The following is a 25,796-nucleotide window of genomic DNA, read 5'->3' as shown; positions in this document are numbered from 1 at the left end:
GAAGCTGAAGATCATGATATAGTTCATCAGTGGGAGGATGGGTGTGAGTATATTTTTCCATGTCTTGATGTCTCTCCAACTGTGAGTGAACGTTTAGAAAATGGTTTAGAAATTCGTTTACAAACTTACATCTGGGTTCTTTTGAAGAGTTGGGTAACAAGGAGGCTGTGTACTATGTGTGAAAGTACTCCATAGCAGATCCTTTGAAGGAATAAAAACATCAAAATGGTTTGACTTTTTCTGGCCCTGATCACTTTGTGAAAGGATGTTGGAGATCTTTGTATAAGATGCCTATTGATAAATGGACGGGGGATCTTCAATGGAGAATAGATCATCGGGCCGTAGCCACTAATAAACATGTACTGTAGCCTATTAAGATTCTAGTCAAGGAGTCCGTTTTGTTTTCAAAATGAAAATTTTGATGCATTTGTTTTGTAGCTGTGGTAGACTGAGGGTGTTATTTAACTTGTTAAAAGAGTGGTGTTTGAACTGGGTCCGTGTACGTTTTAATAATTTGTTTTTCAATTTGAAATGAAATAAGCAGAAACGAGAAAACGGCTGCTTTATTTGTTTTTTGTTTCACTGGTAGAAAACGGAAAAACAACTTCAAAATTCGTTTTCCACATCTGGCCGTTCACGAGACGCCCCTTTCCAATGATTGGTCAACCAAATCTTGACCGGTGACATTCCTCTGTTCCATTTAACAAAATAATAGTCCTTTATTTATTTTTTATTTTCAATCTTTAGAACAACGAACATACAAGGGCAATAACATAAGTTACATCAAAATATAATAAACAAAGACAATTCATATATATATACATATACATACATATATATATATATATATATATATATACACACATATATATATATAATAAAGTAATATTATTTTTCTATTTTATTAGTAAAATAATAATAAAATAGGAAAAGTCATAAGAAAATTACATGTCCATAACAAGTACAAATAATTACAATTATTCAAACAATAGATGTAAGGCTTTAAAATGCTTTACAGCTTTTGTCGCATTGTTATTTCTTGTTTCTTTTAACGTACGGTAGTGACCTATTTCTATTTTAAAATTACAATTTTTTTCCCCTACAAAGTGATAGTCCTCTGACTGGGTTTTCTTCTGTGCAACCTAACGCATTTCACAGAAATATTTATTTCAGAAATATTAATCTGCACCCTCTTTTATTTTGCTGTGTGGTTTATAAAGCTGCGCTACCCACTACTGCGCAAAAGTAGTCATAAATTTCCATATGCTCAGTTTTGGAAAAGCAGTGGTCTATGCAAATACTGTAATGCAAATCGGCTGAAGGTACCAATACAGACAGTTTCTCATGAGGATGCAGATTATTACTACATTTTAGGGCTGGCATTTCTTTAAAAAATCCATTAATCATATTTTCTGCGTTAATATGAATCATATTCAACCTGCTGAAAGGTTACTATAATTATATTTCCCTTTCATATGTGCATTCTGAATAATAAATAAATATATTTCCCCACTAAGCTGCCGCATTCTCATGAACAGCATTTTTCTTTTACTGATCAAAATTCACACCTGATGAATGTACAGTTTTAAATGATTTTGAATGATAAACACCCTTACGAAAATTAACCATAGTTTTACTATAGTAAAAGTGCCTTGTTTTTCACATTTTTACCATTTGTATAACAACACTTTTACTACAAATAGCCTACCATCGTTAAATTATGGACAGTGTAGTAAAACCCGAGTTAATTTGTTGTTATAAGGTTTAACTTTAATTGCAAAACATCATTTTGATGTTTTGATTTTCAAAACATTTTTTCCTATAAGAGAACAATATTGTTTAGAAGGATAGTTCACACAAATATGTGAATTCTGTCATCAATTACTCACCCACATACCATTCTAAAACCCATAAAACTTTCATTCATCTTTAGAATACAAATGAAGAGTATTTTTAATGAAATTTTGGTGCTTTCTGTCCCTCTGTTGATAGTCTACGCAACTACCATTTTCAAGGTCCAGAAAGGTCCTTAGAAAATTTTAATTCATTATAAGGGATGTATTATTTCCCCTTAATCTGCATGTTTAATACAAGCGCCATTTTGAATGTTTTTTAAAAAAGCTCAAATATTACATGGATTTTCGAAATTGTTCATGCAAGAGTCTTGGAGGAATGCGCAGCCACTTGATTGCCTTCATCTCAAACCTCATTCAGGATTTCTTCACAGGAAAATTCTAAAAGAAATGAAATGAATGAAACTGAACAGAGTAGCATGCAGCTTGGAGATGGAAAAGCAATCATACAGTATTTTAAGTTCATTAAAATTGCTCTGCTTACATTTCCAATAGTCTCCATTCACATCTATCATATAAACTTATCAGATCAACTATGTCTTACAGTATACTTCATTATGAACAGGGTTGGAACTAAACTCTGCAGGAAGGTAGATCCCCAGGAACAGGGTTGGGCACCCCTGCCTTACACACACAAGGATGATAACATGCAAAAGAAATCAATCAAATCAATTTAGTAACGTTACTAGCACGTTGTCTGTGAAGCGGCTGCAACGGACTTCACATTGTTGTAAAAGTCAACAGAATAAATGTCACAATAACTATTTTCTTTTCAATATTGAATACTAATGTTAAATAAAACTCTTAATGAAACAGAATACAAACCCATGATAAGAATGCAGGTGTGCTTGAGATTCACAGTACAACAGCAATTACGTCCTATCCTGACCTTAAAATAGAGTATGGGAACATGACGTCAACAACGCACGGCATTCTGGGACTTTCGGACATGGACACTACAGTCTAAACTGGGTAATAGTGGAGGTAGATGTTAAAATTGTTATTGTACATTTAAAAACACATTAGAATGGAGAACGCTTGCTGTGACATGAACTGCCATATCTGCTGTCATGACCGGAGTGGAGAACGGATCTAAAATGAAGCGGAATTTTATGCTTTTCAGCTTGAAATAACACAATGGCGAATGCAGCTCAATTACAATAAACAACTTCAAAATCTGGCTTTGTCGTTTGTATTTATTATTTATTACAGATTCATAATTTCTGATCCACATGAATTTGTAAGTGCTCACACTTTGAATAACAAGTTGACTCATTGCGATCACTGTCTTTGTTCATAAAGCAACTCATCTGATTTACTGTTTTTTAAATTCATGTCTTGCACACTTTAATGCACGTTGAATGGAACATATACGCTATCTTCGAACTGTAATCAGTCCTTGTGTTTACAAGGTCACTCGCCAACAACGGTCATTTTGACATAATGTCGTGTGCATTTGTCCATTAGAGTGCAAAAGATAACCCAAGGAGCTAACGTTACTGGCACGCTGACCTGAAGCGGCATTCTGGCACGGCTGGCGCGCATCAGATGCCTGTGTTCACACAGCTGCTTCACCAACACCTTGCTAGTAACGTTACTGAATTAATTTCTGCTTTGCATCTTATCATCCATGTGTGTGTGTAAAACAAGACAATAAAAGATCTAAACTTACCTTATTTGGCAGAAAACTCCACGAGGAAGATGTGTGACGATATGCTGAGAATGTTGAGTGCGGCAGCTCTGATGTTCATTTGCCAAACAAGCCAGACAGCAGTTAACGTTATGTAAACAATTTTTGTGACATTTAACAACATACAATTTACCACGGAAGAGTAAAAACGGATTTCCTAAATTCGAAAGCCGACTTTAAAATGAAATTTTGACCGAGCAACTCTCCGTGTCTTCTCTTCACTGTTTTCGCGCCGATAAGCCACCGAGGTTCTTGTTCCCACAATGCAAAGCGTAATTCAAAAATACGGAAAAACACCTGTAAAAACCTAATACGGAAAATTCCTTCAAATTATTATGGTATATTGTACTTTTTTTACAGTGTATCGGGCTGGATGAACGAATATCTCGAACCCAAAGACTAACTGTTTCCGGTACAGACTGCATAGCTTTAGTTTATGGGGATGTGATGTGACAAAAGAATGAGTGATACAGATTGGGAGGTGAGGGAACCTAACAGACTGCATAACCTGAAACAATGAATTAATCATTTCTGTTTTTCATAATTTGGCCTTGGTTGCATTATTGTTTTATTGCATTTACAGTCTTATTCAAAATGTCACATAAGTAGATGTGTTGTGGAATTTACACATAACTTGAAAAAATATGTGTTCATTTTGAGGAGCGAGATTCAAAGATCTGAGTCAGTAAAATGATCTGATCTTCCCATCACTAGAGTGAGTGAGCCTAGAGCTTTTCCATCTTAAGAACCAGAAGGTGTATTAAAAATTTACTTTTTGACTATTTTTTAAAACTGTCTAAACTGATTTAAAAATTGTCTATGAAAATGAGACAACAGTTTCAAAGTCTCAGTCTGACACAAGGCACAGTATACAAACCTTATGAGAGCAAAAGGGACCTCTTTTTTCTTGTTTGACCTTCATTTCTGCCAGTAGTCCACTGCCAATCACCTGCATGCCATATCTACGACTGCCCTGAGGACTTCCTTCCGAAAGCTCAGAATCCACAGAGTCTGGTGTCTTTGGCTCCTCTGAGCGCTCAGAGCTGCTGCTGTGGTTTGTGGGTGGAGTCTGGAATTTGGCTTTTGTGTCAAGTGGTGGGCTCCGGATGGTGCTCTTAGGGGATGAGGGCTCCTCCTCGGCCAAAGAAGCTGCCTGACTCACAGCTGTGGATGGAATATGTGACTGGGCTGGTGCAGAGCCCTGGTTCCTCTCCTTGTCTTTATCTTTGTCCTTTTCTTTATCATGTTTGCTGGAACGGGACTTGATGAGGTTGAGGAAACCACCCTTTCGAGATTCACGTTTCTTATCTCCGTCCTGAGACTCTGAACTCTTTAAAGATGGCCGTCTAAGAATGACAAAAGGAGTAATGTGACAAAGAAAGCATCAGCTGAGTACAAATTGAATTGTTCCATGTGTGAACAAGTAATTAGTTACCCCAGATTCTGTTCCATGAACTGGTTCTTTCAGATAGTTTGTGTCAAAGAAGCAGTTCATAAAACTGATTTACCAGTTAGGTTACATCATCATAAAACGTCACTAATCTGTAATGCTATTATCCAGGTATTGGGAATACACATTCAAACACCTTCAAAACCATGTGTAAGCTGTAAGGGAAACATGTCAGTTCAGCTCAAAGGGAATTAATATTTGGAATTAAAAACAGAATCACTGTTTTTATGGCTGATCAAATGATGTAGTGGCTGGACCAATCAGACACACAATTATTTGGTATATGTAATGAATAATCCTACAGACCCCTTACCCACCAACAGAACTAGGTGCCAAGGTATCTGTGAACAACCTCTAAGCCACAACTAAACTCCAGAGGCAGAACAGGCCTCACCAGCAGGGCCTCAACTACAACACCCATGTTGTGAACTTTCCACCCAGGAGCGCTGTATTATAAACATGGTAACAAGATCAGCAGTTTAAGACATTAACTCGTAAGCACGAAACACAACATACAAAACTTGGAAATGAAATTCTAAGTTTCTAGCAATTTCTTAGACCTAGACAAACCAATAACCATTAATAAAGAAAGAAATGTCAAAATATTGTTTCTTTATGATGGTAGATTAGCTGACCAGACTAGCTGTTTTAGACTGTGGATGTTTTGTAACCTATCTTTTGAGCCCAACTTCTGTTTGACATAGGCCTTGTGTGATGGATCACGCAGCTCTAAGTTATTAGGAACATTATATCAAGTTCAGCAATCTTTAGTTTAAACTGATTATTGTTTGTTTTACTCGCGTTTTCGCATCTTCCCTATTAAATCCATTCATGCTGAAGGCTCTTTTGCCACTCAGTCCCGCTGAGGGGGTGTGTCCCGGCGGCAAAGTGACGTCAATGCATACCCTCTATAGTCAACTAAAGGTACGTTCATGCCATATCGGAATCCCCGTAAGTACGAGATTCCAACTTGTAAAAAGCGTTCATGTCCTCGTAAAACTCGTAATTACAACTTGTGAACTGGGAGTCTTCTGAGAGCTATGACTTGTACCACATGACTGCTGTACCACCTGATCGACGTAGGCTCTATTTAGGTGTTGACAGTGTTGCCATAGAAAAGCATAATTCCGAATCTGAGGGCGTGAACAGCTCCAAGTAGAACGTCACATGTTGTCATCTCAAAATTACGGTAATTACAATATGGCGTGAATGCAGCATAAATGTTCAGTCTACGTGTCACATGTACAGTGGGGCAAAAAGTATTTAGTCAGCCACCAATTGTGCAAGTTCTCCCACTTAAAAAGATGAGAGAGACCTGCAATTTTCATCATAGGTATACCTCAACTATGAGAGACAAAATGAGGAAAAAAAAATCCAGAAAATCACATTGTCTGATTTTTAAAGAATTTATTTGCAAATTATGGTGGAAAATAAGTATTTGGTCACCTACAAACAAGCAAGATTTCTGGCTCTCACAGACTTGTAACTTCTTCTGTAAGAGGTTCCTCTGTCCTCCACTCGTTACCTGTATTAATGGCACCTTGTTTGAACTCGTTATCAGTATAAAAGACACCTGTCCACAACCTCAAACAGTCACACTCCAAACTCCACTATGGCCAAGACCAGAGAGCAAAGGACACCAGAAACAAAATTGTTGACCTGCACCAGGCTGGGAAGACTGAATCTGCAATAGGTAAGCAGCTTGGTGTGAAGAAATCAACTGTGGGAGCAATTATTAGAAAATGGAAGACATACAAGACCACTGATAATCTCCCTCGATCTGGGGCTCCACGCAAGATCTCACCCTGTGGGGTCAAAATGATCACAAGAACGGTGAGCAAAAATCCCAGAACCACACGGGGGGACCTAGTGAATGACCTGCAGAGAGCTGGGACCAAAGTAACAAAGGCTACATCAGTAACACACTATGCCGCCAGGGACTCAAATCCTGCAGTGCCAGACGTGTCCCCCTGCTTAAACCACTACATGTCCAGGCCCATCTGAAGTTTGCTAGAGAGCATTAGGATGATCCAGAAGAGGACTGGGAGAATGTCATATGGTCAGATGAAACCAAAATAGAACTTTTTGGTAAAAACTCTACTCGTCGTGTTTGGAGGAGAAAGAATGCTGAGTTGCACCCAAAGAACACCATACCTGCTGTGAAGCATGGGGGTGGAAACATCATGCTTTGGGGCTGTTTTTCTGCAAAGGGACCAGGATGACTGATCCCTGTAAAGGAAAGAATGAATGGGGCCATGTATCATCAGATTTTGAGTGAAAACCTCCTTCCATCAGCAAGGGCATTGAAGATGAAACGTGGCTGGGTCTTTCAGCATGACAATGATCCCAAACACACCGCCCGGGTAACAAAGGAGTGGCTTCGTAAGAAGCATTTCAAGGTCCTGGAGTGGCCTAGCCAGTCTCCAGATCTCAACCCCATAGAAAATCTTTGGAGGGAGTTGAAAGTCCGTGTTGCCCAGCGACAGCCCCAAAACATCACTGCTCTAGAGGAGATCTGCATGGAGGAATGGGCCAAAATACCAGCAACAGTGTGTGAAAACCTTGTGAAGACTTACAGAAAACGTATGACCTCTGTCATTGCCAACAAAGGGTATATAACAAAGTATTGAGATGAACTTTTGTTATTGACCAAATACTTATTTTCCACCATAATTTGCAAATAAATTCTTTAAAAATCAGACAATGTGATTTTCTGGATTTTTTTCTCATTTTGTCTCTCATAGTTGAGGTATACCTATGATGAAAATTACAGGCCTCTCTCATCTTTTTAAGTGGGAGAACTTGCACAATTGGTGGCTGACTAAATACTTTTTTGCCCCACTGTATGTTCCTGTGTTTCCTTATTTGGTTATATTTCCTGTTCTTGTTTATTTTGATTCCCTGCACCTGATTCTTGTTTATTATACTCATTAGCAGTGTTGGGGAACAATACTTTTAAAAGTAATGCATTACAATATTAAGTTACTCCTTAAAAAAATAACTAATTACTTTACTTAGTTACTTTTTATGGAAAGTAATGCGTTACTTTACTTTTGCACTACTTTTTAAAAATGGACAGGGCTTGCTTGTTTGTTTTTAATATAAAAAGTTCTGTTTTTGGCAAATGTAAAAGCCTTTTCACACCAAAAGCCTCAGGCTTTGAGAAAAGTAAATTCACGTCTGTACAGTATACCGCAGAAGAAAAAAAAGGTCAACTCTTCAGCAATAAAAAAAAAGGAAAACAAATGTTAGATTATCTTGAGTAATTTTTGCTTATTAGTAGGGTTGAATTGGATCATTAAAGGTCGGCAGCAAAGACACTGGTTAATAACGTGGGATTAAATGCATAAAGGATATTTGTATAATTTAACATATATTCTGAGTTGAATTTCATTGTTTTTATTCATTTTGAGGAATACTGAATCAGTATTTTAAGGTTCAAGTTATATTCTTACAGACAGAGCAACCAGCGCATCAAATGCTGATTAAGGTTGCGCATGCGGGAGAGAAAAATTAGAGGGTTGTGGTCAGTATAGACAACCAGAGGCATGCAACTACCACCCAACTACCACTTCAAAATGTTTGAGCACCATCACTAGGGTGAGAGCCTCTTTCTCGATGATACTGTAGTGGCGTTGACACTTGGAGAACTTCTTAGAGAAATAACAGACAGGATGTTCAACCCCAACACTATCCTCTTGCAGCAGGACTGCATCCGCTCCTACAGCACTTGCATCCACTTGCAACTTAAATGGAAGAAAAAAAGTTAGGGGCAGAGAGATCTGGAGCATTGCAGAGAAGGTCTTTGGCAGCAAGAAAAGCACTCTCACACTGAGAACTCCAAACAAATTTCTTCACAGAACTAAGCAGGTCAGTAAGGGGTGACACCACCATTGCAAAGTTTTTACAAAACCCACGGTAGTACCCCACCATTCCCAAAAACTGGCATAACTGACCAAGCAGTAATGGGAGTAGGAAATTCGACAACAGCAGCTACTTTAGCTGTCACAGGCCTTACACAACCTTGACCCACTTTTTTCCCAAGGTAAGTTAAAATTTGAAGCACCAACCTTATCCACGCAATCTTCCATTCGGGGTAAGAGAACAGTGTGGGAAATTTTTGTAACAAATTCACAATATGTTCACACTGATTCTTAGGCAAGTAGAATAAATGTGAATCTATATTACCCAACATAGCAGAATTGTTTAGACGCACACCAGTCAGTCAGACAGCATCAAATCTCCATTAACAGGAACCCAGTCAGAAACTACTGGAACACAAGGTTTACATTGTGGTGCAGAGAGAAGAGTGGGTTTAGTTACCTCACGTGCAACATAGGGTTTTAACATGTAAACATGACATACCCTCTTCTTGCGTCTGCGATCAGGGCTACCCACAACATAATCGGTCTCACTAAGCTTCTGTTCAATAACATAGGCCCAGAAAAAAAGCCAGGAACGGGAAGTAACACAAGACCAGACTTACCCGGCTGAAAACTTCTCTCCACCCTTCCTCCAGACTCTAGGACCTTGGTTTCCAAACAAAATACAAAACTTGCTCTCATCTGAAAAGAGGACTTTGGACCACTGAGCAACAGTCCATTTCTTCTTAGCCCAGGTGAGACACCCCTGACGTTGTCTGTGGTTCAGGAGTGGCTTAACAAGAGGAATACGACAACTGTAGCCAAATTCCTTGACACATCTGTGTGTGGTGGCTCTTGATGCCTTGACCCCAGCCTCAGTCCATTCCTTGTGAGGTTCACCCAAATTCTTGGATCGATTTTGCTTGACAAGCCTCTCAAGGCTGTGGTTCTCTCGGTTGGTTGTGCATCTGTTTCTTCCACACTTTTCCTTACACTCAACTTTCTGTGAACATGCTTGGATACAGCACTCTGTGAACAGCCAGCTTCTCTGGCAATGAATGTTTGTGGCTTACCCTCCTTGTGAAGGGTGTCAATGATTGTCTTCTGGACAACTGTCAGATCAGCAGTTTTCCCCATGATTGTGTAGCCTAGTGAACCAAACTGAGAGACCATTATGAAGGCTCAGGAAATCTTTTCAGTTGATTAGCCAATTGGCATGTCATCATGTTCTAATTTGTTGAGAATTGGTGGGTTTTTGTTAAATGTGAGGCAAACTCATCACAATTAAAAGAACCAAAGACTTAAACTACTTCACTCTGTGTGCACTGAACTTATTTAATACATGAGTTTCACAATTTGAGTTGAATTACTGAAATAAATGAACTTTTCAACAACATTCTAATTTATTGAGATGCACCTGTAGGTGCACTATCCTTACCTATTAACTGCTCCTTTAAAAACTTCAAGGGACCCCGAACAGTGTGAACAAATACAAGCTCAGCAGGACTAAATCCTAGTGACTCCTGAACAGATTCTCTCACAGCCAACATGAGCAACGGTAAGCCATCCACCCAGTCCTTTCCAGTCTCGATACAAAAGGTGTGGAGCAAAGATTTTAGGGTTTGATGAAAGCATTCCACTGCTCTCTGTGACTCAGGCTGCTATGCACTAGACATGTGATGTTTTATTCCTAACTCCTTTAACATTTGTCCAAACACCTTTGAGGTGAAGTTTGACCCCTGGTTGGTTTGAATAACTGTGGTGCAAAATTGTATGAGAACTAGATAGAGCATATTTAACTCCAGGCCAGTAAAAATGTTTTAACTATACGCTGAAATGTTTTTGTGACACCAAGGTATCCTGCGAGAACATTTTCGTGTGCCAATTTCAAAACATAGGAACGATAAAGGCAAAATAATCTGATACACCAATCTGATCCATCTGAAGATTTTGGGCACCATTTGTGCATCAGAATGCCATCATCCCAAAAGTATCCTACCCTTGCCAACAAAAGATCGCAACTGTCAACTGCAGCACTAATGCAGTTTACAAGTGTAGGGTCCAACTTCTTGGAAGCAGCCAAATGTTCCACTATGGAATGAAGTTCAGGTGGAAGCTGGGAGTCACACTCAGAGACCATTTCATTCTCAACAGATAACTTGCACTCTACCGGTGTAGGTTGCACACTTAGGTAAGAATCAGAGAAATCAACAACATCTTGAAAACGTCCTGACTGTGACAGTGTAACAGCTCATGCTGGAAAAGCTAGAGGAAACGTCACAGAGAGATCAGGAGAATCACAAACTACTGGCTTACTAACTATTATTAGACTGGGAAAAACATTACCACCAGCAAGGTCACTTCCCGTTTGTTGCGGTCGCATGCTTAGAGTTTGAGCTCCGTCAAGTTAATTTCTTACTGTGTATTTTTCAATCTAAAATCAATTTTATACACCACCATTTTCATTTCTTATAATGTGTGAATATACCCCCTGTTGTATTTTACAACTAAAACAACCGGATTGCCTTGTTATCACTAGTTTTGTTTTGATTTCCCGAGTCTGCTAGCTTATAGCCCGTTAGCAGCACCAGCGTGGTTGCTGCTAATCTTGCTTGCATTGTTTACACACTATTTACACACATTACCATTGTTTACTCACTGTTACTTGCTTTAATGGCGAATTTGTGTCCACCTTTGAGTGCAGGTGAGGACACGTTCGAGACGCACTCGGTGCAGTCGAACTGGAGGCCGTGGAGAAGCACATTCAGGAGCTGTTGGAGAGGCAGACCGAGCTGAGACAGCGAAGAGCCACTCTGGAATCCTCCCGGGTAAGTATACAGCGCGATACTAACACTCCGACCACCTCTACTCCCTTTGCTAATAATTGGAATCTTTTCTGGGAATGTCCTAGGCTTTTCCGGTGCCGATGGCCTGCACCCCAGCAGAGTTGGAGCGGAACTGCTGTCGGACAACATCTCCATTTAACTCTATGCTCCATTTGACTAGTAAGTACATTCTCAAATGATTGCTATGATGGCTTTTGTTCTGAACGCTTAAATGATAGTACTTGCACTGTCCAATCTATAAAGACTGTGTCTGTTCCTCGAATAGTGAGGTAAAAACATAAATTTAATGCAGGATCTAGAAAAAATCTCATCGTAATTAAACCAGAAAAAAGCAAAATAAATAAACAGAAACCATTTTTAAAGCTTGGGCTCCTAAACATTAGATCACTTGCACCCAAAGCAGTTTTTGTGAATGAAATGATCACAGATAATAGTTTTGATGTACTCTGCTTAACCGAAACCTGGCTAAAACCTAATGATTATATTGGTCTAAATGGGTCTACTCCACCAAACTACTATTATAAGCATGAGCCCCGTCAGAGTGGTCGTGGCAGTGGTGTTGCAACAATATATAGTGATACTCTCAGTGTTACTCAGAAAACAGGATACAGGTTTAATTCATTTGAAATACTTTTGCTTAATGTTACTCTGCCAGATATGCAAAAGAAATCTATCTCTTGTTTTAGCTACTGTGTATTTGTAACGCCAAGCCAGCAGAGGGAGCTCTCACCCTAGGACTGCCTGCACGCTCCCTCTGCTGCTTCTACTGCTGCTTCCTGTTTGGGACTATATAAAGACTGACCATGTGCTCTATACTTTGTGAAGTATTGCCAGTTGAACCTGCCTTACCGAGCGTTGTTAATTACTCTGTTGGATTACCTGTTGCTGTCTTGCTTTGTTTCTGGTTTTTGAGTTTACGGATTACCCCTGTCGGATTTGGTTGCTGTATTGGACTGTCTTCTCGGTATTCGACCCACTGCCTGTGTTTTCACTCTGCTGTTTGGATTACGTTTATGTTTTGGACTGCCTTTCCTGTTTATTGACCCTCTGCCTGTTTATTTGTACACTGCTGCTTTTAATAAACTTCTGCAACTGGATTCTAACACCGCCTCAGCGTCCACGTTACAGAATACTTCGCCTCCCATGAATCCAGCGGAAGTTGCTAATACACGTTCAACTATGGACCCAGCAGATCGTCTTATCCATCTCCGACAAGGTAACCGTCCAATCGAGGACTACGTGTCCGACTTCTGTGAACTGTGCTATCAGGTGAACTTCAATGACACATCTCTTAAAGATCTTTTCCGTTTTGGTTTATGCAAGGACATTTCATATTTGATGCCACGCAATACCCCACATTGGACTCTTGAAAATTACATAGATCTTGCACTCCGGTTAAGCGGTTCATCTTTCACTGTTGGGATTGCGGACGAGGGACCCCGCAATCCCGCAGTAACCACCACACCACAGCCAGCTCAAGTCACGTCCACCAAGCCAAAGCCTGTTCACGTCATGCCTGCCAAGCCAAAGCCTGCTCAGGCCACGTCCACCAAGTCAAAGCCAGTTCCAGTCACATCCACCAAGTCAAGGTCTGCTAACGTCACGTCTGCCAAGCCACAGTCTGCTCACGCCACGCCTGCCGCTCCAGGGCCTGCTCACGCCACGCCTGCCGCTCCAGGGCCTGCTCACGCCACGCCTGCCGCTCCAGGGCCTGCTCACGCCACGCCTGCCGCTCCAGAGCCTGCTCACGCCATGCCTGCCGCTCCAGGGCCTTCTCATGCCATTCCAGAGTCTGCACCTGTCATGGCCGCCCGTCCAGAGTCTGCACCTGTCATGGCCGCCCGTCCAGAGCCAGTCCACAAGATGGCCGCCATCCCAGAGCCAGTCCACAAGATGGCCGCCATCCCAGAGCCAGTCCACAAGATGGCCGCCATCCCAGAGCCAGTCCACAAGATGGCCGCCATCCCCAAACCTGTTCACAAGATGGCCGCCATCCCAGAGCCTCTCCACAAGATGGTCGCTGTCTCCAAGTCACGCTACATGATGACCCACGTGCTGGACTCATCCCTAATGGCTGTATGGGCAGCTAAGATGGCGCTCCCTCATGTCACGGCAGCTACCCCTGATTCAAGTCAAGCTGCAGAGCCAAGTCAAGCTGCAGAGCCAAGTCCAGCTGCAGAGCCAAGTCCAGCTGCAGAGCCATCTTCAGAGTCAGGTCAAGTTGCAGCTGTGTCTCCTGTGTCAAGTCAAGCTACAGCTGCTGCTCCAAAGTCCAAAGCTTCCAAGTCCAGTCAAGCTCCAGGGTCAAGTCAAGCTCCAAGGTCAAGTCAAGCTCCTGTGTTAAGTCAAGCTACAGTTGCTGCTCCAGGGTCAAAAGCTTCCAAGTCCAGTCGAGTTTCAGGGTCAAGTCAAGTTTCCAAGTCCAGTCAGGCTTCCAAGTCAAGTCCAGTTCCAGGGTCAAGTCTAGCTACAGAGTCCGGCCAAGCTACAGAGTCCGGCCAAGCTACAGAGCCCGGTCAAGCTACAGAGCCCGGTCAAGCAACAGAGTCAAGTCAAGCAACAGAGTCAAGTCAAGCCACAGAGTCAAGTCAAGCCAAAGCTACTGTTCTCCATGAATCAAGCCAGGTTTCGGCTGTTCCCCATGAATCAAGCCAAGTTACAGCTGTTCTCCATGAGTCAAGCCAAGATACAGCTGTTGTTCTCCATGAGTCAAGCCAAGATACAGCTGTTGTTTTCCATGAGTCAAGCCAAGACACAGCTGTAGTTCCCCATGAATCAAGCCAAGTCACAGCTGTTTTCCACGAGTCAAGCCAAGATACAGCTGTTGTTCTTCATGAGGCAAGCCAAAACACAGCTGTTGTTCTTCATGAGGCAAGCCAAAACACAGCTGTTGTTCTCCACGAGTCAAGCCAAGTCACAGCTGTGCCCCACGAGTCAAGCCAAGTCACAGCTGCTGTTCTCCACGACTCAAGCCAAGATGCAGCTGTTCCCCACGAGTCAAGCCATGTCGTTCCTGAGTCAAGCCATGTCGTTCCTGAGTCAAGCCATGTCGTTCCTGAGTCAAGTCACATTGCAGCAGATCTTCACAAGTCAAGTCAAATTGCTGCTGTCTTCCCTGAGCCAAGCCACGTCACAGTTGATCTCCATGAGCCAAGTCAAGTTGCTGCTGTCGTCCATGAGCCAAGCCAAGCCACGGTTGTTCTTCATGAGCCAAGTCAAGTTGCTGCTGTTGTTCCTGAGCCAAACCAAGCCACAGTTGATCTTCATGAACCAGGTCAAGCCACAGCAGAACTCCCTGTGTCAAGTCAGGCCACGGCAGGCCTCCCTGAGTCAAGTCAAGTCACGGCAGACCTCCATGAATCAAGTCAAGAAACCGTTGTTCTATCAAAACCTCACCAGATCCCCTTTGACCTTCTCAAACCACCTCATATATCAGCTGACGTCGCAGAGCCCACGCTCCCAAGCCACGCAGAGCCCACGCTCCCAAGCCACGCAGAGCCCACGCTCCCAAACCACGCAGTGTCCACATTCCCATGCCACAAGTCCATAACATCCACACCCTCGAGGTCAACAGACATCCCACTACCTACTGTGCTACCTGTAATGGCCATCGCCATTTTCAGTGTGTGGGCTGCACACTGTGCTCCAGAGGCCTCGCCTGCCCACGAGTCTGCTCCAGAGGCCTCGCCTGCCCACGAGTCTGCTCCAGAGGCCTCGCCTGCCCACGGGTCTGCTCCAGAGGCCTCGCCTGCCCACGAGTCTGCTCCAGAGGCCTCGCCTGCCCACGAGTCTGCTCCAGAGGCCTCGCCTGTCCACGAGTCTACGCCAGTGGCCTCCTCTGTCAATGAGTCTGCGCCAATGCTCCCAGAAGTGGCAGCTCCGGCTGCAGAACCTCCTAAAGGGGCGGCGTTCCCCCACGGACTCTCTGTCACGGCCATGAAGGCCATTTTTAACTTCCCTGCCACACCTCCCCAAGCATCTGCGCCCATGCCCCCAGAGGTGTCAGCGCAAGCTGTGGATCCTCCTATGGGGGCGGCGTCCCATGATGAACTCTCTGTCTGTTATGCCACGGCCAAAGAAATCATTCATGAACACACCGCTCTGCTATGCATGTCATTAGTCCCACTGTGGATATCTCTGCTCCTGTCTGCTCTGCCTGTTCTGCCTGCCCTGCAATGGCTCCCTGTTATGCCTGCTCTGCCTGCCTCGCCATGGCTTCCTGTTGTGCCTGCTCTGCCTGCCTCGCCATGGCTCCCTGCTCTACCTGCTCTGCCTGCCTCGCCATGGCTCCCTGCTCTACCTGCTCTGCCTGCCCCACCATGGTCCCCTACTCTGCCATTGCTCCACGGCCCAGGCCCTCCAGTACTTCAAGATCTGCTACTGCTCCACGGCCCAGGCCCTCCAGTATTTCACGGTCTGCTATTGCTCCACGGCCCAGGTCCTCCAGGGTTCCACTGTCTGCCACAGCTCCACGGCCCTGGTCCTCCAAGGTTCCACTGTCTGTCACAGCTCCACGGCCCTGGTCCTCCAGTGCTTCACAGTCTGCCACTGCTCCATGGTCCAGGTCCTCCAGTGCTTCACTGTCTGTCCCTGCTCCACGATCCAGACCCACCTGCTCTACATGGACCTGGCCCTCCGTCCCACCCCCTGTTTTGCCTCTGTTCCCCCACCCACCTGGACTGTTGTTGTTTAGAGCGCCAGGAGTCGCTCCTAGGGGGGGGGTTCTGTAACGCCAAGCCAGCAGAGGGAGCTCTCACCCTAGGACTGCCTGCACGCTCCCTCTGCTGCTTCTACTGCTGCTTCCTGTTTGGGACTATATAAAGACTGACCATGTGCTCTATACTTCTGCGAAGTATTGCCAGTTGAACCTGCCTTACCGAGCGTTGTTAATTACTCTGTTGGATTACCTGTTGCTGTCTTGCTTTGTTTCTGGTTTTTGAGTTTACGGATTACCCCTGTCGGATTTGGTTGCTGTATTGGACTGTCTTCTCGGTATTCGACCCACTGCCTGTGTTTTCACTCTGCTGTTTGGATTACGTTATGTTTTGGACTGCCTTTCCTGTTTATTGACCCTCTGCCTGTTTATTTGTACACTGCTGCTTTTAATAAACTTCTGCAACTGGATTCTAACACCGCCTCAGCGTCCACGTTACAGTATAGACCGCCAGGGCCGTGTACAGATTTCCTACAAGAATTAGCAGAATTCCTTTCAAAACTATTGGTTAATTTTGATAAAGTGCTAATTGTCAGAGATTTTAACATTCACGTTGATAATACAAATGATGCGTTAGGACTTGCGTTCACTGACCTAATAAACTCTTTTGGAGTCAAGCAAAATGTCACTGGGCCCACTCATCGTTTTAATCATACGCTAGATTTAATTATATCGCATGGAAATGATCTTACTGATACAGATATGGTACCTCATAGCGATGATGTTTCTGACCATTTCCTTGTATTGGGCATGCTGCGTATTACTGATATTAACTATATGGCTCCGCGTTATCGTCTGGGCAGAACTATTGTTCCAGCTAGAAAGATAGATTCACAAATAACCTGCCTGATTTATCTCAACTGCTCTGTGTACCCATTAATACACAGGATCTAGACAAAATGACTAGCAACATGGGAACCATCTTCTCCAGTACGTTAGAAGCTGTTGCCCCCATCAAACTGAAACAAGTTAGAGAAAAACGTACTGCGTCATGGTATAACAGTAATACCCATTCTCTCAAGAAAGAAACTTGTAATCTTGAACGCAAATGGAGAAAAACTAACTTGGAAATTTTTAGAATTGCATGGAAAAGCAGTATGTCCAGATATAGACAGGCTTTAAAAGCTGCTAGGGCTGAACATATCCGCAAACTCATAGAAACTAACCAAAACAATCCAAGGTTTTTATTTAGCATAGCGGCTAGATTAACAAATAACCAGATGCCGGCTGATCTAAATATTCCTTTACAGTTTAATAGTAATGACTTTATGAATTTCTTCACTGATAAAATAGATAACATCAGAAATACAATAACCAATGTAGATTCTACTGCGTCTAATGTGTCAACTTCTTTCGTCACACCCAAAGAAAAACTGCAGTACTTTACCGCTATAGGACAGGAAGAGTTAAATAAACTCATCACTGTGTCTAAACCAACAACATGCCTATTAGATCCCGTACCCACTAAATTACTGAAAGAATTGTTACCTGTAGCAGAAGAACCGCTTCTCAATATTATTAACTCACCTTTATCTTTAGGTCACGTCCCTAAACCATTCAAGCTGGCGGTTATTAAGCCTCTTATTAAGAAACCACAATTAGACCCTAGTGAACTGGCAAATTACAGACCCATTTCTAATCTTCCATTTATGTCTAAAATTTTAGAGAAAGTTGTATCTGCTCAACTGTGCTCATTCTTGCAAAAAAATATCATCTATGAAGAATTTCAGTCAGGTTTCAGGCCTCACCATAGCACAGAAACCGCACTTATTAAAATCACTAATGACTTGCTTCTTGCATCAGACCAAGGCTGCATCTCATTGTTAGTTTTACTTGATCTTAGTGCTGCGTTTGACACTATAGATCATGACATACTAATAGATCAACTACAAAATTTTGCAGGTATCCAAGGGCAGGCTTTAAGATGGTTTAGATCCTACCTGTCCGATCGCTACCACTTTGTTTATTTAAATTGGGAGTCATCTCAGTTATCACCAGTAAAGTATGGAGTGCCACAAGGATCTGTCCTAGGTCCTCTGCTATTTTCAATATACATGCTACCCCTTGGTAATATTATTAGAAAACACGGGATTAGTTTCATTGTTATGCTGATGATACTCAACTATATATCTCAACAAGACCAGATGAAACTTCTAAATTATCAAAGTTAACACAGTGTGTTAAAAATGTAAAAGACTGGATGACCAATAATTTTCTGCTATTAAATTCAGATAAGACAGAAATATTACTTATTGGACCAAAACACAGTACACAGAATCTCTTGACTTACAATCTACAACTAGACGGATGTACTGTTACTTCCACTACTACAGTCAAAAGCCTGGGTGTTATATTAGACAGCAACTTATCTTTTGAAAATCATATTTCTCATGTTTCAAAAACAGCATTCTTCCATCTCAGAAACACTGCCAAGCTACGAAACATGTTACCCGTTTCTGATGCAGAAAAGCTAGTTCATGCATTCATGACCTCTAGACTGGACTACTGTAATGCACTACTAGGTGGTTGTCCTGGATCTTCAATAAACAAGCTACAGAAAGTCCAAAATGCAGCTGCTAGAGTCCTTACCAGATCAAGAAAATATGATCACATTACCTCAATTTTAAAGTCTCTGCACTGGCTACCTATTAGGTTCTGCATCAGCTATAAAATAGTACTTCTTACCTATAAGGCACTTAACGGTTTAGCTCCTGCGTACCTAACTAGTCTTCTACCACGCTACAATCCATCACGCTCCCTAAGGTCGCAAAACTCTGGACTGTTGGTAGTACCTAGAATGGCAAAGTCCACTAAAGGAGGTAGAGCTTTTTCGGCTCCCAAACTCTGGAACAGCCTTCCGAATAACGTTCGGGGTTCAGACACACTCTCTCTGTTTAAATCTAGATTAAAGACACATCTTTTTAGCCAGACATTCAAATAATGCATCTCATAAACTTTTTCCTGCAGTTATATCTGATCAAATGTTCATAATTAATCTTTTAGCTCTGGTTGAACAAATCTTTCTTTGCTTGGTTTGAACAGCAGCTACGCTAATTATGTTCCTATTTGTTCTCTGTTTCTGCCATGGGATTGACATCCCATGGTAACTAGGAATTCACAAGCTCCAGTCTGGATCCAGAACACTTAAGAAGAGATGATGTCAACCCCTCAGAGGACTTCAGATGATGCCAACCCTGAAACTTCTGCTACTAATTTATGGTGTTCTTCGTCTGTTTGATTACGTCATTAATTGATCTTTACCATACATCTCTGCCATACGTACATCAGCTTGACATAGTCAACACTAGTAAGCTACTACTACATATATCGTAAAAATGTCAATTTGGTGTAAAGTTGCTTTGCAACGATATGTATCGTGAAAAGCGCTATACAAATAAATTTGAATTGAATTGAATTGACTTGAATTGAATTGAATTTCCCAGTATGGGGCTGACATTGTCTACGGGCAACTTTTTACACACACCCAACTGGATCAAGCCCGTAACAAGGTTAGATTTCAAGTTGACGGTGTGTAATGGAACACTAATGCACCCAATCTCTATACCACGCACAAGGACATTTGCACCAGTACATGACGCATCAGAGAAGGGTAAAACATCCTCAAGCAAGAAGGACTGAGATGACCCAGTATCTCTCAGAGCCTGCAAGAGTCCGCAGAGTCACTAGTTAGTAACACATAACCTGTCAGAAGAAAGGGACGATAGGATGACGTGTCAGCAGCAAACAAACCAGGAACTGATTGTACAGACACAACGCTTTTAGGTTTTGTATTTGTGGCCTTCTGCTTCCAAGCCTCATAAACAGAGATCACATGGCCAGGATCGAGACAGTAAAAGCTAACCCTCCTTCTTTCTGCACTCTTTGAGACCGAATTCCCTCCACCACTAGGCTTACTAACATTAACTCTGAGTGCATCTTGAACTATAGACTCTGTAGCCAGGGAAGTTTTAGATTGATGCCCAGAGGGATAGACAGTTCGGTGGCTAAGGGCAAATTCATCACCAAGCACCACCACATTAGAAAACTTCGAGACTTTTTGTTCGTTTAAATGAACAACAACGTTTTCCGGCACACAGGTTTTAAAATCTTCAATTAAGACCAATTCTTGCAATTCTTCATAAGTGGTAATCTTACTGGCAAGACACCACTTTTCAAAAAGCATTTTTTTTCTCTTGCGAATTCAGCGTAAGTTTGTTTGGCTTGCTTTGAACACGCCCTGAACTTTTGCCGATATGCTTCCAGCACTAACTCCTATGCTCTCAACACAGCTGCTTTTACAGTGTCATAGTCCAATGACTCCTCAATTGGCAGAACAGCACATACCTCTTTTGCTTTGCCAACGGGGTTACACTGCAGTAGTAAAGCCCACATGTCTTTCAGCCAATTCAACTTTGCGGCAACACGTTTGAAAGCAACAAAATAAGAGTCTACCTCTGATTCGCGAAAGGGTGGTACTAATTTGACATACTTGTCAACGTCGAATTCAGATTTAGATGCAATGCTCTCACTAGAGGAAGGCGGTCTAGGAACGAGGTGTAGGAATCGGGCGACTACAAAGAGTTTGCACTAACTCAAGCTTATGCAACTTAATGTCAAGATCTGCTTGGATTTCAAGAGCTCTCAAACGCAGCCACTGTGTCTCATGCTCCTGCTTTTTTAATTCAAGATAAAGCTCTTTTTATTTCAGAGCTACATGAGGGTCTACCGAAGCTGCGGTTTTACTGCAAGCTACTGAACTTGAGTCAGCTTCTGCACCAATGTCAGCTTCATCCCCCTGCTCTAGTGTTTGTTCTGAAAAGATACCTGCCTCTACTAACTTGTCATACAACTCATCTTTTATCACTCATTTACGTGCGCCTCTAGAAACAGTCATGTTATAAAAGTCAGCTATTAAGAGCAGATCCTTTTCGGCAATGGTTAAATTCCTCCAAAGAAGGATCCAAAATGAACTTTAGCAAATCAAAATCCATATTTTCAATAATATAGTATCTCCTCACCCACCAAAATTCAAAGCAGCCAAAACTTACCTATACATCAAATAAGGAAACCACGGAGTTTGCATGAATGAATTTTTTTTTTTTAAACGGACGTTCGAATTAGTGTAATATTAACAGATGGACAAGCCCCCAATTGTTACACGTGTCCCCAGTCTAGGGTCAGGGAGGTCGTAACAGGGAAATTTATTAATGTAAGCCAAGAAAAAAATAACTTAACAGGCAAGCAGGAGCTCTTCTCTCCTGTCCCAGCACTCCGCAAAAATCGGGAACAGATTTTTGGGAACACACAAGAAAAGTGGTTTATTTGGACAAACTCAAAAAAAGGGTACAAAGAGTGGAGCAAATGAAGCTTCAGGACCAGGCCAAAACAACGAACATAAAATATCTAACTTAGGGGAGTAGTACTTTCTTTCTTTTCTTTTTTTTTTTAACAAACCATTTTAATTTGCAATTTACCACAACTGCTAAACATTTCACTTAAATAAAATTGCAATACAGTAAGGCACTTTCTATCAAACATAACTCTTTAAAACACAAAATAAAAACATGATGAAATGAGGATAGAACAAAAAGTAATACAAATAGAAGGATGATTATATGAAATCAGTTTTACAACATTATCATTCTGTGATTAATTGAAGATTACCTTCCACATCACTACATGTTGTCACCTACCACATCAGTAAATTAAATAGGGCCCATATACTTTACCCTTGAGTTCTGCTCCCAGAAGGACTTGGGCACAAGCTGAACAGGTAAATGAGTTTTTTTTTTTATTATAATTTTACAGGGGCGCAGTACTTTCTAAACTCACAAAACAAAATTCAAAATAAACAACAAAAGTCTTACCTTACTCACTTTCTAACCAAAAACAGAACAAAACATGGACCTAAAAAGGCATCCACCTCCCTACTGCTCCAAAAATTACAATTATAAAGTTTCAGCTTATGTCTCAGGTTATGAATTTACCTAAGCAAAGCGAAATAACAACATCTGTCCAAGTTGTACATTAACAACAAGGCAAACAGGGAACAGCTAGCATACATGCTAATGTCTGGAACAGGAGAAAACAGTCTCAGGAGGCAGTAAAGGCTCAGATAGGCTTTCGTTCACTGTTTCTTGATGATGTGCCGATCTTCCCACCCCTATTAAGAACATTAAATTCCTGAAAATATTCAAGAGAGAGCAGAAATCTCTTTCATCAGCACTTAAAGAGATAGTTCATCCAAAAATGAAAAATACCCTATGATTTACTCATTCTTAAGCCATCCTAGGTGTATATGACTTTCTTCTTTCTGATGAATATGATTAAATATGTCCTGGCTTTTCCAAGCTTTATAATGGCAGTGAATGGGGGTTGAAATTTTACTAAAGGCTTTCTGAAGTAAAGCAATGTATTTGTGTAAGAAAATGTAAAACTTTATAAACAAATCTCTAGCTTTTGTTAACTGTCATATGTGCGTTCGTTAAGCGCAAAGTATACTTCAGTATACTTATATTCTTACAGTAGAAAATGCAGCCTTTCAAAGTATACTCCATTTGAGTTGGACGCAAACACAGATGGTAAATGCACTCTAGAAAGCTTCATCTTTAGTTCAGTGTCTCCTCTATTTTTCTCCAGAAGTTATGACTGAAAATGGCTTTGTACTCTTTTAACCTAAATTTGCTGCTATCTCATAAACCAAGTACTTGTCAATGCGGCTGCCTGTTTTTGCAGTCTCCGCTATTACGTTGTTTTAGTTCTTCGTTTTCTACTGTGAAACAGCAGCCTGGGCCAGTGTTGCCACCTTGTGGAACAACTGATTAGTGCAAAACAAATTTAATGTGCATGTGCGACTTTGGGCTCCGGTTTGAATATGTTAGTCTCGCAAGAACAAGGTTTTGTTTACAGCAATGGGAAACCAGTTTTCTCTTACCTTATATTGAAATCCTTCGACATTTTCTGTTACAAATCCTTGTTTTGTACTTCTAATTTGTGATCTTATAATTCACTTTTGGGTGAACTATTCCCTTAACTGCATTCTGGTTTAAAAAAAAAATCTCTTCCACCTATGCTTTCACATTTCCTTAATTCCTCCATGTTCTAGCTTGTACTTATCTGACCTATGTCGGAAACATAGCATTACCAGCACTTTTCATTACTGCCTCTTTACAATGAACCACTTGTTGAATTCCTAAATAAATGAATAACTCTAAATGTATGAAACAAACTGTTTCTGAAATAACAGTAACAAAACAGAAATAAGAGCATGGTTTGTCTGTCAATCAGATTCATTTGAAAAAACTTATAATAATAACAATGATAATAATAATAAATATATGGTAAAAAATCCTAAAAACAACCACTAGTAATATGAATGGGCTATCCCTTTTTGACCAATGGGTGGCGCTGTTATCAAATCGATGTGGTATGGTCAGTGTAAGGAGACAATTGCTACAAGTTTGGTGTTAATATGCCAAAGCTTTGCAGACATACAGCCTCAGACATAGTCTAGCGTCATGCCTCAAATTTGTTTCATCGCTATACAAAAACGGAAATGTCTATTTACACGAAATCTATAACATTTTGTCAGCACAGTATGAAGATGATCTGATTTGATTTTGGTGAAAATTGGACCAACAGTCCTTTGGTGCTTGGCCCCTAATAATAACAATTCTACCGGATACAAGAGGTGCCTTCGCACCTTCGGCGCTTGGCCCCTGATAAGAACGCCAATGGATACAATAGGTGCCTTTGCACCTTTGGTGCTTGACCCCTAAATATAGCTGCAAGTAGCACTTACGGGTCCAAGCACAAGGCCAGCAAGGCAGCAAGAAACAGAGCAACTGAAACAATAAGTAACTGAAGCTATTTTAAGATGATTTTAGTCAAAATGGGTGAAGAATAATAAAAACAACTATCAGTAATAGGATTTAATGGGTTATCACTTTTGACCAATAGGTGGCACTGTTATCAAAATGATGTGGTCTGTTCTGTGAGGTGACAATGACACACCCAAAGTTTGCTGCTGCTAATATGTGTCAATATGTCCAAGTTTTGCAGAGATAAAGCCTCAGAGTCATTTTGGCATCATGGCACAAAATTGTTGCACTGCTTTACAAAAACAGTTTCGTCTATCAACACAAAATCAATACCTTTTTGTCAGCACAGTCTGAAGATGATCTGAGTCAATTTTGGTGAAAATCGTATGTGCAATTGTGGAGGATTTTAAAAAAAAAGTAGGTTTTCAACATAAATCAAAATGGCGGACAGGAAGTTTGGCCAAATATGGCATAATTGGTATTTATATTGTTGGCAAGGAATATTTTGAGACCAGTTTCAATAGGCTAATGCAAACAAAAGTTATTAGCATTAGCAATGGTGTATTAATTCTGACCAATAGGTGGCACTGTTACCAATTTGATGAGCTGTGGGCAGTGTGAAGTCACAATGACACATACAAACTTTGGTGTCAATATGTCAAATCTTTGCAGAGATACAGCCTTAGATGCATAATAATAATAATAATAAATCATATAATATTTGGTTAGGGCTATATTCTTATATTATCGTTTTACCTCATGAATGTTCTGTATATGCTACTATTTGCTACCATATATTTTGCAAATACTGTAAACGCCTGACAATTATGCCTATAAAATTTTGACTTTATAATTGTATTTATGCCTGTGGGTGACGATAAATGAGCTTGTTATCATTTACAAATGAATATACATGAATGATTCATTCCTCACTGAAACACTATAGCATTTATATAGGCTAGTCTATTAATTAGACAAAAAAAAAAAAAAAATATATATATATATGTTAAATTCTACCTTTAAACTGCATTCCAGTAAAAAATCCCAGTCATATTGCATAATCAAAGCATTACTGTCATGTCAAGCATTTACAATAGGCTAGGCTATCATTTACATTCAGAACGTAAATAAAGAGATCGAAATGAAGGGAGAAAAAACTAATATAAAAATATAACAAATAATAATAAGCTAATAATATCAATAATAATAATAATAATAATAATAATAATAATACAGAAAAAAAAACAATCAGTTAATGGACATACAAGATTGTGGGATGGATAAAAATGTTTTCTTGTAGTCCTACTTTATAACATTTATTCATGATAAACTTCTTTCGAATGCTGTCTACATCACGCATAGACAGCATCGCCTATGGTTAATATAATGATTTAATAATGTATTAATTTCTATAATAATTAATATAATAAATTCAAAATAAAATATTAATAAAACCATCTCTGACAATCCCGGGTTACTATGATCAGGTTTGTTTACACATTAAACTCGTGGCCACGAGAAAAATATGTCATTCCCTCAAGATAAGAAGTCAAGGCCATG

At 40.9% G+C, this 25,796-nt stretch overlaps 1 protein-coding gene across 1 annotated transcript in view; it reads right to left on the bottom strand.

Moving 5' to 3' along the window:
- The window catches only part of LOC127177872 (F-actin-uncapping protein LRRC16A), a 426,319-nt gene that overhangs the window by 22,856 nt on the left and 377,667 nt on the right, over positions 1-25,796 (bottom strand). Inside the window, exon 44 of the mRNA XM_051130392.1 lies at positions 4,421-4,889. Coding sequence (XP_050986349.1) covers positions 4,421-4,889 — 469 coding nt within the window. The remainder of the gene's footprint in view (positions 1-4,420; positions 4,890-25,796) is intronic.

Source organism: Labeo rohita, chromosome 16 (assembly GCF_022985175.1).
Source record: "Labeo rohita strain BAU-BD-2019 chromosome 16, IGBB_LRoh.1.0, whole genome shotgun sequence".
In the NCBI taxonomy this organism is placed as follows: domain Eukaryota; kingdom Metazoa; phylum Chordata; class Actinopteri; order Cypriniformes; family Cyprinidae; genus Labeo; species Labeo rohita.
The sequence above is the reverse complement of the archived record's forward strand: the minus strand, read 5'-3'. Positions and strand labels throughout refer to the sequence as shown.